Below are 15817 nucleotides of genomic sequence, written 5' to 3' on the forward strand. Positions count from 1 at the left end.
TGGCCGAGGGACGGTGGGCTGGGAGAGAGACTGAGCATTTTTCCTGAACTTGAATTGTAGCCTGTGGTGCTTCCCTAATAAACCCCATAATCTGAGAGTTCTGTGTGGCCACTGCAGTGAATTATCGAACCCAGGAGAGAGGTGGGGGGTGCTTTGGGAGGAACGGTTGGTGAAAGGGCTGGAGGGAGGCAACATGTCTGGTCTGGCAGGAATAGGCCTTGGGTTACTGCTGGTAATCCTGTCTTCCTCTTTTAGGGTTAGAGGAGGTCGGAACATGTGGCCTCCTTGCCGTGTTTGCACCATCCAACCTCTTATCTCTGTTCTGCTATCAACTCTGTAGTAGTCACTCTCTAGTAAGCCTCAGATAGTCTCATCTTTTCCATGTGTTCTCAAAGACTTTCAGAAGACACCCACACATCTTCCTCACCACCTCGCTAGTGTACTGGCCCATAGTTTCTATAGATTACAACTGCCTCAGCTGCCCCAAACTCTGATTGATACCTGTGTTCTAAGCTCAACAAGACCACATCTCTGCTTAGACATTATCTTGCTACATTATAGTCAGGAAATTGTCCAAAGACAGCCAGCCAGAGCAGTCGCAGGCCTCATTTCATGCTTTTCTCTTCTCTCAGGGTTGTCATTGTTGTTGGATACCACTGAGTCAGCTCCAACTCATAGCAACCCTATGTACAACAGAACAAAACAATGCCCAGCCCTATGCCATTCTCACAATCTTTTCTATGGTTGGGCCTATCATTATAGTCACTATGTGAATCCATCCCATTGAAGGTCTTCCCCTTTTTTGCTGACCGTTTACTTTACCAAGCATGATATTCTTCTCCAGGGAATGGTCTCTTCTAACAACATGACCAAAGTTCAGGGGACAAAGTCTGGCCATTCTGGCTTCTAAGGAGCATTCTGGCTGTACTTCTTCCAAGACAGATTTGTTCCTTCTGGCAGTTCATGGTATTTTAAGTATTATTTGCAGAACCACAATTCAAATGCATCAATTCTTCTTCACTCTTCCTTATTCATTCTATAGCTTTCACATGCAGATAAGAAGAGTGAAAATGGCATGGCTTGGGTCAAGTGACATCTCTGACTGAGAGAAGACACTTTAAAGAGGTCTTTTTGTAGCAGCTGGCTCAGTGAAATACGTCATCTGATTTCTTGAATGCTGCTTCCATGAGCATTGATTGTGGATCCAAGTAAAATTAAATCTGACAACTTTAATCTTTTCTCCATTTATCATGATGTTGCTTATTGGTCCAGTTGTAAGGATTTTTGTTTTATGGTGAGGTGTAATTCATAGTGAAGGCTATAATCTTTGATCTTCACCAGTAAGTGTTTCAAGTCATCCTCATTTTCAACATGCAAGGTTGTATCATCTGTGTACCACAGACTGTTAAGTGAATCTTCCTCCAATCCTCATCAGGATTCTTCTTCATATAGTGCATCAAGTTCTTCTTCATATAGTACAGTTCCTCAGATTAATTGCTTAGTGTACACTTTGAATAAGTACAGTGAGAGGATACAATGCCGATACACACCTTTCCTGATAGTAACCATTAAGTATTTACAGTGTAGTAAATTATATAATATTGCTTTTCTAGCCACAGTCTTTGTAAACTCCATGGCAGAATTTTCCATGATGAACTTAGTAGCTCCTAATTGTTAAAGTTATCCACCTGGGGTATTTCTGTTGAGAGTGGCATGAAGCAATCTTCTGGGAAGTTCTCTCTCTCTCTCTCAGGTATATAGAATTCTGATGTTCATATTGGTTAGTGTGGCCACTTTGCTCCAAAAGGAGCCCTCCTAAAGTCAGAAGGAATCTCTCACTGCCAGCTGAGAGACACAAGACACACACACACTGCTGAGAGACACAAGAGACACATGTTGCTGAGACAGACATTGAGAGACTGAGAGAAACGGTCATCTGAGAGGTGGTGGTTGAAGGAGACTGAGCATGTTCCTGAACTTGAATTGTAGCCTGTTGCTTCCCTAATAAACCCCATAATATGTGAGTTCTATGTGGCTACTGCAGCGAATTATCGAATCCAGCAGAGAGGTGGTGGGTGCTGCAGGAAGAATGGTTGGTATCAGGGTTGGTGGGAGGCAGCATGTCTGGCCTCGCAGGAATAGGCCTTGGGCTACTGATGGTGATTCTGTCTTCCTCTTGTGGGGTTAGAGGAGGTCAGAAAATCGAGCCTCCCTACCCCTTTCACAGTTTCTCATTTTTCTGTTTGAACAACTGGTTCTTTATGAACAATTAAGTGTTCTGAAATTCCCATTCTCCACAATGTTATGCATAATTTGTTGTGATCCACCTAGTCACATGCCTTTGCATAGCAATAAAACACAGGTAAACATCTTTCTGGTATTCTTTGCTTTAAGTCAAGATCCATCTGACATCAGTGATGATCCCTTATTCCATGCCCTCTTCTGAATTTGGCTTAAATCTCTAACCAATTCCCTATTGATGTACTGTTGCAACTGTTTTTAAAATACCTTCAACAAAATTTTACTTGTGTGTAGTGTTGTTGTTGTTGCTGTTGTTCTGTGCTGTCGAGCCGGCCCCAACTCATAGCAACCCCTCCTTGGGTTTCCGAGGCAGTATCACTATGGAAGTAGATTGCCCAACTTTCCTTCCAAGGAGTGGCTGGTGGGTTTGAACCACCAGCCTGCTGGTTAGCTGTCAAGTGCTTTAGGCACTACGCTACCAGAGCTCCTTTTGTGTGTAGTATTAATGACTTTGTTCTATAATTTCCACATTCTGTTGAATCATCTTTCTTTGGAATAGGCACAGCTGGTTGGCCAGGTAGTTGTTTCCCAAATTTCCTGGCATAAATAAGTGAGAACCTCCACTGCTGCATCCATTTGTTGAAACATCTCAATGGATATTCTATTAATTCCTGGGGTCTTGTTTTTCACCAATTCCTTCACTGCAGTTTAGATTTCTTCTTTCAATACCACGGGTTCTTGATCATATGCTACCTCCTGACATGGCTGAATGTCAACCATTTCTTTTCTGGGACAGTGACACTGTGTATTCCTTCTATCTTCTTTTGATGCTTACTGCATCATTCAATATTTTTCTCATAGAACCCTTCAATATTGCAACTCAAGGCTTGAATATTTTCTTCATTTCTTTCAGCTTCAGAAATTCCGACAATTGCCTTCCCTTTTGATTTTCTAATTCTAGGTCTATGCATATTTCATTACAATACTTTGCTTTGTCTTCTTGAGCTGCCCCCCTTGAAATCTCCTGTTCAGCTCTTCTATTTCATCATTTCTCCCATTTACTTTAGCTATCCTTCATTCAAAAGCAAGTTTCAGAGTCTCTTCTGACATCCATTTTGGTCTTTTTCTCCTTTTCTGTTTTTTTAATGACCTTTTGCTTTCTTCCTTTATGACGCTCTTCATGTCATCCCACAACTCCTTTGACCTTCGGTCACTGGTGTTCAATCCGTCAAATTGATTCTTCAGATGGTCTCTAAATTCAGGTAGGATATAATCAAAGTCATATTTTGACTCTCATGGATTTGTTTCAATTTTCTTCAGTTTCAACGTGAACTTGAATATGGGCAACTGATGGTCTATTCCATAATCAACTCCTAGTCTTGTTCTGACTGATGACATTGAGCTTCTCTCTCCCTTCTTTTCACAGATGTAGTCAATATGATTCCCATGTATTCCATCTGTGAGGTCCACTTGTATAGTCACCATTTATATTGTTGAAAAAAAGGTATTTGCAATGAGTAAGTAACTTGTCTTGCAATATTCTATCATGTGGTCTCTGGAGTCATTTCTATCACCAAGGCCATATCTTCCAACTACTGATGTTTCTTGTTTCTAACTTTTGCACTCTAATTGCCAGTAATTATTAATCCAACTTGACTGCCTATTTGGTCAAATTTAGACTGTGGAAGTCGGTAAAAATCTTCAATTTCTTGGAGAGATACTAGCACAGACAAGAGCCCCTCCCTTCTCCTCTCTCTTTAATAAAATGTGGTTCATGTGGGGGATAAAAAACTTTAATTTCTTCATCTATGGCTTTAGTAGTTAGTGCAAAAATTTGAATATTATTATTAACTGTTCTTCCTTGAAGGTGTATCCTATCACTGACAGCATTATACTTCAGGACAGATCTTGAAATGTTCTTTCTGATGATGAATGCAACACCATTCCTCTTCAACTTGTCATTCCCGACATAGTAAACGATATGATTGTCTGGTCCAAATGTCCAATATCAGTCCCTTTCAGCTCATTACTGCCTAGGACAGGATATCTGGTGGTGAAGTAGTTAAGGCAATGAACTGCTAACCAAAATGTCAGAGGTTCAAACTCATCTGCTACTGTGCAGAAGAATGATGAGTCAGTCTGCTTCCATAAAGATTTACAGCCTTGGAAACCCAATGGGAGTCGCTATGAGTCAGAATCAACTTGATGGCAGTGAGTATGTTTTATTGTTTGTTTGAATACCTATGACATTGATCTTTATGCATTCCTTTACAATTTCCAATTTTCCTGGATTCATACTTCATACTTTCTACTTTCCAGTTATTAATTAATGTTTGCAGCTGTTTCTTCTTATTTTGAGTCATGGCACATCAGCAAATAAACATCCCGAAGGCTTTACTCCACCCACATCGAGTCTCTCAGGGTATAATATTTAAAAACATACATCACATTTTGTACAGTTTTATGCTGTTTATAACAGAAAGTCTAGTCCAGTGGTCAAAAGCAGAATATTCCCCCTGATTGCAATCTAACCCTACTCTATTAACATCCAACTTCCCTCACCTGTAGTTAAATGACTTACTCATAATAACCTTTAGATTTTTCCATAAATATCACTTCCTTAGCAAAGCTTCTGCACTACCCCTACCAGTGAAATTAGGCCTCTATTTTATAACCACTTGTCCTATTTTTGCATCACATTTACTATAAATTATAATTATATAATTTTTTGTTTGGGATTTTATTAATATCTCATTCACAAGACCATATGCTTATAAGGACAGGGAAAGGAGTACCTGGTTTACTGCTAACCTTCCTCATCTCAACCTATAGTACCTAACCCAGAGCAAAGCACACATAGTAGGCAGTTAGTATTTATTAAAGAAATAAATATATCAAATAACACCATCTCTAAATAAGACATAATACATGATTTGCATGAAAATTTTACCAACCTAAAAAAAATGAACTTTAATTTTCAAAACATGCTGTTCATGGTCCAGCAAATATTTAAAATATTTATAACAATATTTTATTGTTAATAAATAATCGATTTATTTAAATAATTTTAAATAACTGATATATTTATTTTACTATAAATTTCAGCTAACGAAAGGTAAAAAACTATTTTGTAAATCGTATATCATGTACACACACATTCAACAATTCCAAGGTTTACAACTTCAACCCTGTATTATTTCTAAAATAATCCAAAAGTTTAGAATACCAAAACGAGGATACAGAAGTTGTTTTTATTGTTTGCAGGAGGGGAAGCAGAGTATAATTATAAATATGTCATACCAGATGCTAGGAGACTGGGTTCTAGTTCCAACTCCAACATAAATTGGTTATGAGGTCTTGAATAGGCCATTTAATTTTTCTGGGGCTCGGTTTCCATGTCCATAAAATACAGTCTTTTAAAAATTTTCAGCTTTAACATTCTATGAAAAGCCTACATTTTATTCTTAAGTTCTAAAAAAATAATTTCTTATGATTATAGTTAGTTATACAAGTAGATTACAATAACTCTCTTAAATTCTAATATTTTACTCACCAGAAGTCAGATCTTTGTAGTTTTGTTGATTTATCAAAACCTGAGTAAGAACAGACCTCATTGCTCCTCCCATTTTAGTTAGGTCTTCTAAAAAGGAAATTTGAGGTTCCAAAAGCTGAAGGACTTTGTTGAGATCTTTTTCTGATGGTACATCAGCTGCTAAAAACACAAATAATTAAGGGTAACTTTCTTAAAAATTTCTTTGCTAAGAATAACAATTATCAGTCTTTTAAAATTGTAGTGGCCTAAATGATAGAATTTTACAATCAAAAATTTAAAAAAAAACAATGTAAGAACTCTGTTTAGAAAGTTAGCATCAGCATAGCACCTAAACGTCCTCGGGAACACAGTCCTCTGACAAAAGGCAGATATGAAGAAAAAAAAAATGACCCCATATGGCATTAATTTGCAAAAGAAGCAGGAGGGGTGAAATGCACTTAATTTGCATAAGAAGTAGTAGGGGTGAAGTTTCAAAATAAGATCATGTTTAAGAAAAAGTCAAGATCACTCTCTAGAATAAACCAAGATAGAATTCAAATATATTACAAGTAGTATATTAGAACAAACTTATTTCAGTTTTAAAAAACCTGTGTAGCGAATATCCCACTCCTTATCATATTCAGAAAATGTAGACATATGTTAGCAGAAGACCAAAAGGAACTAAGACAAAAGAATTGTTTTCATTAAAAAAAAAAGTGCCTCTATTCATTCCTTCATGTCTCCAAATAATGGTCAGAGAATTATCAAAGCTATATATTTATGTCATCACCTTTTCTAACTGCTAAATATCACCAAAGGAAAAAAATAAAACACTTTTTTGTAGTCTTTGATTAAACTTTATGGTTCTCATAATAAACAACTTCTAATTGTTACTTTTCTAAAATAAGACACTTGCACTAATGTGAGTTAAACATTTACCTCAAGTAGACACACGCCCTGGAGAGAACAATCATGGGAGAAGGAAGGGCTGCTTATGCACGGGAGATAGCTCAGGGTGCAGAAGAGTATGAAGGGATGGACACTGGGAGGAGGTAACTATGGGGAGGAAGTGGGAGGGGAGCTGCTGCATTGTAAATTTTGGTCAATGACATGAGACAAAGTATATGTGAACTGCTGTATGAAAAGTGAATTTACTCTGTAAATCTTCACCCAAATCCTAAAAAAAAAAAAAAAGACACTTGCACTAGATTTGATTTTAAACAAAAGGTAAATTTCCAAAAAGTGTGTTAACTAGTTGTAGAAGACAATTTCAGTAACCAGTTGATTACTTATTTCCATCATTCCAAAGAAACAGCAGTTTGGTACAAAATCAAATTAATGTTTCTTTCTATGTTTTAAGGTATATACTCTGAAAGCAGTAGAAATCCTTAACAAAAGATTGCATATTTTGCTTAAAATGTAGAAATAAGGAACTCATGGTTTGCTCACAATAAAGATAACTAGATAGTTTCATAAATGATAAAGATATATTTCCTCACACTTTGAAAATGAGGGATAGATAAAGATAAAAAAGTATGCCATTTTTAAAAAAAAAATTCATAAAACTATTTAGAGAATTAAATAATTTAAATCTCTATAGGAAGGTTGGGCAATCTACTTCCGTAGAGATACCGCCTCAGAAACCCAAGGAGGGGTCGCTATGAGTAGGATCCGACTCCACGGCACATACATAATGCTGTGGCACAACACACATAATGCAAAAATGTGATCTCTTATACAATGAAAATGCAGGAATCATTAGGAAGGTAAAAGGCATCATGAAAAGTTAATGAATGTGTTCTATATCACTAACTGAAATGTGTAGTTCACAATGTCAACACGAGGACTTTAATAAAGGATGCCTAAATCCAAATATTTAAGGCTTAATTTTACTTAAAAAAAAAAGTATCTTAATCAAGATTGTGACTATATCTTAAAAAACCTGTAACGAGAACTTCTGTCTTATTAATACAAACATAATGCTTACACCAGTACATGCTGTCAGCAAGATGAGAGTGCGCAATCTAACCCCCTCATACATATATATACATATGTCGTTGTTAGATGCCATCAAACCACTTCTGACTCAGAGTGACGCCATGTAACAGAGCAAAACTGCCCTATAGGGTTTTCCAGGCTGTAGTCTGATCAAGAGCAGATCACCAGGTCTTTCTCCCTCAGGGCAGCAGGGTGGGTTAGGTTAGCAGCCAAGAGCTTAAACACTGTGCCACCAGAGTTCCTTGTTATATATATGAAGGGAAATAAATATACATTTAGACCTCTACCAAACATAACAATAACAAAGATTCATGAAATGAAATTTTTCTTCTAAGAAATCTAAGTTAAATTTGAATACTTCTAAGACTTCTTAATTCTGCTCTATCATCTTATGATCCCAAATAAAGTCATTTTATCCCATAAAATGATTATTTCTTCATCTGCAAAAGACCAAGTAAGTTTAATCAAAAACATCTAAGACCCTAGGACTAGAAAGTACCAGACTATACCTACCACAAGGTATCGGTGCTGCAATATAATTGGTTTTTTAGTGTGTTTTCATGCAGTATGTGTATTTTATAGGCTTCTCATTGAAAATGTTAAGCAAAAAAGGAATATCTGAAAGAATTACTAAAACTGTATAATTAACACTAAAACTTTATTATTAATACTAAAACTTTGTTAACTGGGAAGTTAAAAAGAGTATTGACAAGGAGTATATTCAAACATACCTGGTTCGTTATAGCCTTCTCTTAAGTATTGAATAAGACAAAAAATAAATCTTGGAAGAACAAATTCAGACATCATCAGTAAGTCTTTGGGGACACAGGGAATATTTGAACTCGATTTAATTTGATGTCTTTTGCAAAACCTATAATATGAGAAAGAAAAAAAATTAACAGTAATGTCTAATCTGCCAAGAATATATTACTTCTATTCACAATATTCATAAACAGAAGAACGTAGGCCAATAACAAAGCCGATAAATTGTACCCTTCTGATTTTTAAGGCACCAAGTTAAAAGAATGTAGTTTTAACTGGTCTTTAAAAATTAAAAACTGTCAATGAAGAAGTTTTTCATAGTAAAAGACCATACTAGTTACGTTCCAACTAGAATGCAAAAGAAATCTCATTACAGAATTTTTATTCTTTTAAGGGCCAATTATTACTTTCAAGTACTGTTTTATTACTTTTATCCTTTATAAACAATTAAATACAAATTTATCAGTTCTCAAAAATTTACATTTCTAGCTTTTAATTCAACTTTATTTGTTGCATTAATGATTAAAATAAGAAATTTCAAAAAAGTTTACTTTCAAAGTATATTCTCTTAAGTATACAGTACATTGCTTCTAATCTTACTTATATACATTTTAAAGTATAATTGTTGTATCTGAGCAAAATTGAAGTAAACTACTCTATAGTCAAAATCCAAATAATCACTAATAAATTATTTTGTGCCCAAACACAAAATAACCAAACTAATTCTATAAAATGTCTACAAATAAACTTATTACACAGGGTACATGCTTTACTTTAGCTCATTAATTAAATAATATAAAAGACTTAAATAATGAAAGAAAAATTACATTCTCAAATGGAAAGGCTTATTTTTACTTTAAAAAAAGGAGGGAGTGAGTTCTCCCCCAAACTTAATGCCATCAGATTTAAATCTAAATTGAATTAACTCACAAATCAATTTCTAAGTTCAAAAGTATAGAAGATTGAAAACAATGATTAATAACAGTGAACTGGACCTTAAAGCATAGTACTAAATTACTGTAGTTAAAACTCCATAGTAAACTGATAATATTAATAGAATATAACAGCCTAGAAACATATTATGTAAATTTTTAAATTTAATATATGATAAATGTGGCATCTTATTAAATGTGGTAAGGAGAAGATTTTCAATAAATTACTTTAGGACAACTGATTATCTAAATGCAGGATATAAAATTGGAATATTATATATATTCCATATAGATTAAAAATCAAATGTGAAAGAAGTACTAAGAAGAAAATAAGCTATCCCCCTACATTATTTTGGGGTACGGAAAGCATTACTAAATATGATTTTAGACCAAAAATCTATGAAAATGGAAAAAAAATGACCACAATGCAACAGATGACAAACTAGAAAAAAAATCTATAATCTGTAAAACAAATGAAATATTAACATTTATGATCTTTGAACTCACAAACTGATAAGAAAAATTAGTCAATGTTCACATAAGAACATTTCACAAAAGAAGTACTGAATAATCATTAAAGCTATGAAAAGACACTCAAGTTCTCTAATAAAGCAGTGAATTTTATTAAAACAAAAACTGAGCTAGAAAATGACCATTTTATAATACCTACTGAAATAACTGGCCCATGAACAATCATCCTAGTGACTCATGCACTCACACACTGCCATAGAGTCAAATCCGACTCACAGTGATCCCTCCTTGGGTTGCCGAGGCGGGTATCATTATGGAAGTAGATTGCCCAACTTCCCTTCCAGGGAGTGGCTGGTGGGTTTGAACTGCTAGCCTTCTGGTTAGCAGTCACATGCCTTAGGCACTACCACTATCAGAGCTCACATCCTAATGACTACATAAAGTAATGAGAGGACTGCTTGAGGGAAAATTTTCCACTTAAGGATGAGACTCTTAGATCTTTATAAATGTTAGCATAATCAGAAGTGAAAAAATCAGGCATTGTGATGAATGTAAAGCATACACACCATTTAGCAGCTATTCTCACCAAAACAAGTTGAACTTGAATCACATCAAGCCACTAGAGCTAACTTCTTATAACAATGGCATGGTAGTGGCATTTGACCTCCTCTGACTTCACCAGGTTAACAGAGAACCATCAGCATCAGCCCTCCCTATGTCATAATTACCTCCTCTCTCCAACCTTTTTACCAATTCTGACATCAGCTACCTCCTGTGGCACTCTCTACTTCTCAAATGCATTCAATAATTCATTACAATGGCCACACAGCACTCACAAGCAATACTCACCACAGTTATGGGTTTTATTAAGAAAGTAACAGATTATCAGAAATGACATCAGGATTCAGTTCATTAATCAGGACAGCCTCTTCCCAGCAGACCGCAAGCAGGCCTCTCTCTGGCCCTTAGCCCCTTGGGCCCTCAGTGCTCCTGGATCAGCCTAGCCTCTGCCCTACTCAGGCAAGAGTTACAAAGCTCTTTAGCTCCACCAATTGTTTAGCTTTAGCTCCATACTTTAGCTCTACCAAGTGTCCAGAGTCATCCCATCCTGCCAGTAAGTCTTAGACCAAAGGTGCTCAGCTCTATTCTATTGTGGGCCAGGAAATTCAACACACCATCTCCTGCTGGTGTCCTGGTTCTACTGTCTCTGCTGCCACCATTTCTCTGCTACTGCTTCTCACCATCTCTTGCCATCTCCAGTGTTACAGGTCTCTGTCTCCAGGATCTAGGAGGTTCCAAGTACAGAAACCTGCATCCAAAGGACATGCTCCACGCTTGTGTTTTTGTCTTGGTAGTAGTCAAGTGTGCCCACCTCATGCTCTGGGACTGCCTCTCTTTTAAGGCTAACAGGATGGCAAAACTGACTGATCCTACTGTTGTTGTTGTTGTTGTTGTTATGTGCCGTCGAGTGGGACCCAACTCATAGCGACCCCTCCTTCGATTTCCGAGGCAGTATCACTACGGAAATAGATTGCCCCATCTTCCTTCTGAGGAGTGGCTGGTGGGTTTGAACCACCAGCCTTCTGGTTAGCAGTCAAATGCCTTAGCCACTATGCTACCAGAGCTCCTGATCCTATAGTTAGGGTTTCATAAATTTTATTTGCACAGTCCCACTCCCAGAGGGTTCCATTATTTGCATTATTAGCAAACTGTGCAATCCCCTTGGTGGGTCACAAACACCTTACATGCATAGTTCCACCCAATTACTACACTGTAGCTATTACAAGACCATGGCTAGAAATTCCAAATAAAAATAACTTATCACAGCAGACTTCCATTTACAGATAAAAGAACAAGTTAAATGATACCACAAAGAAGCAAACAGGAAAATAGTGAATATGGGATATGACACAGGACAACTGACCGTTTCTACAACTAGCCTGTGGGTAGGTGGGGAAAAGGCAATGAAGGGCCAATCTAGATTAAAAGACGCCTTAGGAGAAAGGCAAGCGATTTGTTACATATTGTTTTTAATTGTTACCACAATTAAAAAAAAGAGAAAGGGAGAGAGACCCAAAAACCACTAGTAATATGTGAACCAATTCTAACAAACTAACTTATAAAAAGCACTTTCAGACAAGCGGGAAAATCTGATAATGAACTAGATACTATTTCACTACAGTTAATTTTATTAGGTATGATAATGGCATTGTAGTTATATAAGAAAATACTCAAAAATATTTGATGATATTAAGTATTTTGTGTAGATGTAGCAATAAGAACATTGTGACTATCATTTAAAAGGGAAAGCCTGTCTTTCAAATATATATAGAAATACTTGCAGATGAAATGCTTCAAAATAATCTAGTGGGATGGAATCAAATAGGTACCAGTATACCAAGATCAGCTATGAGTTCTTAAGTGTTGAAACTGGGAGACGGTAATATGGGATTTCATATTATATTATTAATACTTTTGCTTGAAATTTTCTATACTAAGGAAGCTAAAAACAGAAAATATATTTTGAAGATAAATACCGAAGCATGACACCATGAAATGACATTATGTCCAGAATTTGCTTTAAACTACTTCAGCAAAGGGGAAGAAAACATAAATGAAGCAAATGTGGCAAGAATTTTGATCCATGTTAAATCTGGATGATAGGTACATCAAACGTCAATGTTTCGTAGTATTTATCTTTACGTTTGAAAATTTTCATAAAATAAAAATAAATGCTTTTTGTACCTCACGGATTAGTCAAGATGCACTTTATTAATTCATTGCTGGAAAACATGTTCAAAAATTTTCATTATCACACTGTTTTTGTTGTTGCTGTTGTTATTGCTGTTACGTGCTGTCGAGTTGTCTCCGACTCATAGCAACCCTATGCACAGCAGAATGAAACACTGCCCAGTCCTGTGTCAGCCTCACGATCCTTGCTATACCTGAGCCCATCATTGAAGCCACTGTGTCTATCCATTTTGTTGAAGGCCTTCCCCTTCTTCGTTGACCCTCTACTTTACCAAGCATGGTATCCTTCTCCAGAGAATGTTTCCTTGTGACAACATGACCAAAGTAAGTGAGGCAAAGTCTGGCCACTGTTGCTTCCAAGGAGCATTCCAGCTGTACTTCCTCCAGGACAGATTTGTTAGTCCTTTTAGCAAACCACAGTATTCTAAGCATTCTTCTCCAGCACCACAACTCAAAAGCATCAACTCTTCTTTGGTCTTCCTTATTCATTGTCCAGCTGTCACATGCATAAGAGGAGACCGAAAATACCATGGCTAAGGCACACCTTTGTCTTCAAAGAGACATCTTTGTTCTTCAGCACTTCAAAAAGGTCTTTTGCAGCAGATTTAGCCAACGCAATACTTCATCTGATGTCTTGACTGCTACTTCCATGGGTGTTGATTGTAGAACCAAGTAATATGAAGTCCTTGACAACTTCAATCTTTCCTCCATCCACCATGAAGCTGTTTATTGGACCAGTTGTGAGGGTTTTTGTTTTCTTTATATTGAGATGTAATCCAGACTGCAGACTGTAGTCTTTAATCTTCATCAGTAAGTGCTTCAAGTCATCCTCACTTTCAGCAAGGAAAGTTGTGTCATCTGCGTATTGTTAATGAGTCTTCCTCCAATCCTGATGCCACGTTCTTCATAAAATCCAGCTTCCTGGATTATCTGCTCAGCATATAGATTGAATAAATCTGGCGAAAGGATACAACATTAACACACTCCCTTCTTGATTTTGAACCATGTAGTATATCCCCTGTTCTGTTCAAAGAACAGCCTCCTAATCTATGCACAGGTTCCTCATGAGTACAATCAAATGTTCTGGAATTCCCATTCTTTTCAATGTTATCCATAATTTGTTATGATCCACACAATCAAATGCTTTTGCATAGTCAATAAAACATAAGTAAACATTGTTCTGGTATTCTTTCCTTTCAGCTAAGATCCATCTGACATCAGCAATGGTATCTCTCATTCCATGTCCAGCTGGCGCTTCTGGAAGCTCTCTGTCAATATACTGCTACAACCATTTTTGAATTATCTTCAGTAAGATTTTACCTGCATGGATATTAATGATATTGTTCAATAATTTCCACATTCTGTGGGATCACTTTCTTTGGAATGGGTACAAATATGGATCTCTTCCAGTCAGTTGGCCAGGTAGCTGTCTTCCAAATCTCTTGGCATATCACATACAGGACTATAAATAGGCCTAGTTTTTAGTGACACCTTGGCAATATCTATTAAAATATTAAATGTTCATAATCCTAACCTAGCATTTCTATCTAGTTATTTATAACACAGTTTTGCTTATGAGGGGCTGAGTAGGTTCCAACTCATAGCTACCCTATGTACAACAGAATGAAAGGAGGCTGTCCTTTGACTTCTTCACCATCCTCATTTCTATGCTTATGCTCATTGTTGTAGCCACTGTGTTAATCTCTTTCAGGGTCTTCCTCTTTTTTACTAACACTCTACCTTCATACTTACATGATGTCCTTTTTGCAGGGACTGGTCCCTCCTGATAACATGTCCAAAGTATGTGAGATGAAGTCTTGCCATCCTCACCTCTAAAGAGCATTCTGGCTAAATTTATTTCAAGACGGGTATGTTTGTTCTCAGGCAGTCCATAATATACTAAATATTTTTTGCCTACAGCATAATTCAAAGGCATAAATTCTTCTTCACATTCCTTATGCATTGCCCAGCTTTAACATTCATATGAGGTAACTACCATGGCTTGGGTCAGATGCACCTTAGTCTCCAAAGTGACATCTTTGCTCTTTAATGCTTTAAAGAAGTCTTCTGCAGCAGATCTGCCCGGTGAAATATGTTGTCTGATTTCTTGATTGCTGCTCCCATGGTCTTTGACTGTGGATCCAAGTAAAATGAAATACTTGACAAGTTCAATCTTTTCTCCATTTATCATGATGTTGCTTATCGGTCCAGTTGTGAACATTTTTATGTTGAGGTGTAATCCATACTGAAAGCTGTAGATCTTCATCAGTAAGTGCTTCAAGTCCTCTTCGCTTTCAGCAAGGAAGGTTGTATCATCTGTATGTCATGGATTGTTAATGAGTCTTCATCTAATCCTGATGCTGTGTTCTTCTTCATATGGTCCAGCTTCTCAGATTAAATAAGTATGGTAAAAGGATACATCCCCAACACAACCTTTCCTGATTTTAAAGACAGTATCCCCTTGCTCTGTTTGAAGAACTGCTTCTCGTTATATGTACAAGTTCTAAATGATCACAATTAAGTGTTCTGGAATTCTCATTCTTCACAGCATTATCCATAATTTGTTATGATCCAATAGGGTCTAATATCTTTGCATAGTCAATAAACAGGTAAACATCTTTCTGGTATTCTCTGCTTTCAGCAAAGAGCCATCTGACATAAGCAATGATATCCCTCATTCCATGTCCCCTTCTGAATGTGACTTGAATTTACGGCAGTTCTCTATCAATATACTGCTGCAATCATTTCTGAATTATCTTCAGCAAAATTTTACTTGTGTGTGATATTAAAGATACTGCTTGATAATTTCCACATTCTGTTGAATTGGGTTTCTTTGGAATGGGCACAAATATGGGTTTCTTTCAATTGGTTGGCCAGTTAGTAGTCTTTCAAATTTTTTGGCATAGACAAGTGTGTATTTCCAGTATTGTATTCATTTGGCCCCCTAGAGCCAGGAAAGGGAGGGACCAGGAGCTGCCTTGGGGACCTCAGGAGCAGCAGGCAAGGCTAGACCCCAAACCCCCAAGAGCAAGGAAAGGGAAGGACCAGAAGTGGCCTCAGGGACCTCAGGAGCAACAGGATATCCAGGTAAAAAGGGATGGGAGTTAAGGCTAGGTCCCAACCCCCCTAG

At 36.8% G+C, this 15817-nt stretch overlaps 1 protein-coding gene across 1 annotated transcript in view; it reads right to left on the reverse strand.

Moving 5' to 3' along the window:
- UBR3 (ubiquitin protein ligase E3 component n-recognin 3) overlaps positions 1–15817 on the reverse strand; it is a 347537-nt gene that overhangs the window by 241112 nt on the left and 90608 nt on the right. Inside the window, exons 2-3 of the mRNA XM_007953244.2 lie at positions 8503–8642; positions 5795–5953 (exon numbers count right to left, since the gene is read on the reverse strand). Coding sequence (XP_007951435.2) covers positions 5795–5953; positions 8503–8642 — 299 coding nt within the window. The remainder of the gene's footprint in view (positions 1–5794; positions 5954–8502; positions 8643–15817) is intronic.

This window comes from Orycteropus afer, unplaced genomic scaffold, assembly GCF_000298275.1.
Source record: "Orycteropus afer afer isolate SDZICR_OR568_19922 unplaced genomic scaffold, OryAfe1.0 scaffold00001, whole genome shotgun sequence".
NCBI classification, from domain to species: domain Eukaryota; kingdom Metazoa; phylum Chordata; class Mammalia; order Tubulidentata; family Orycteropodidae; genus Orycteropus; species Orycteropus afer.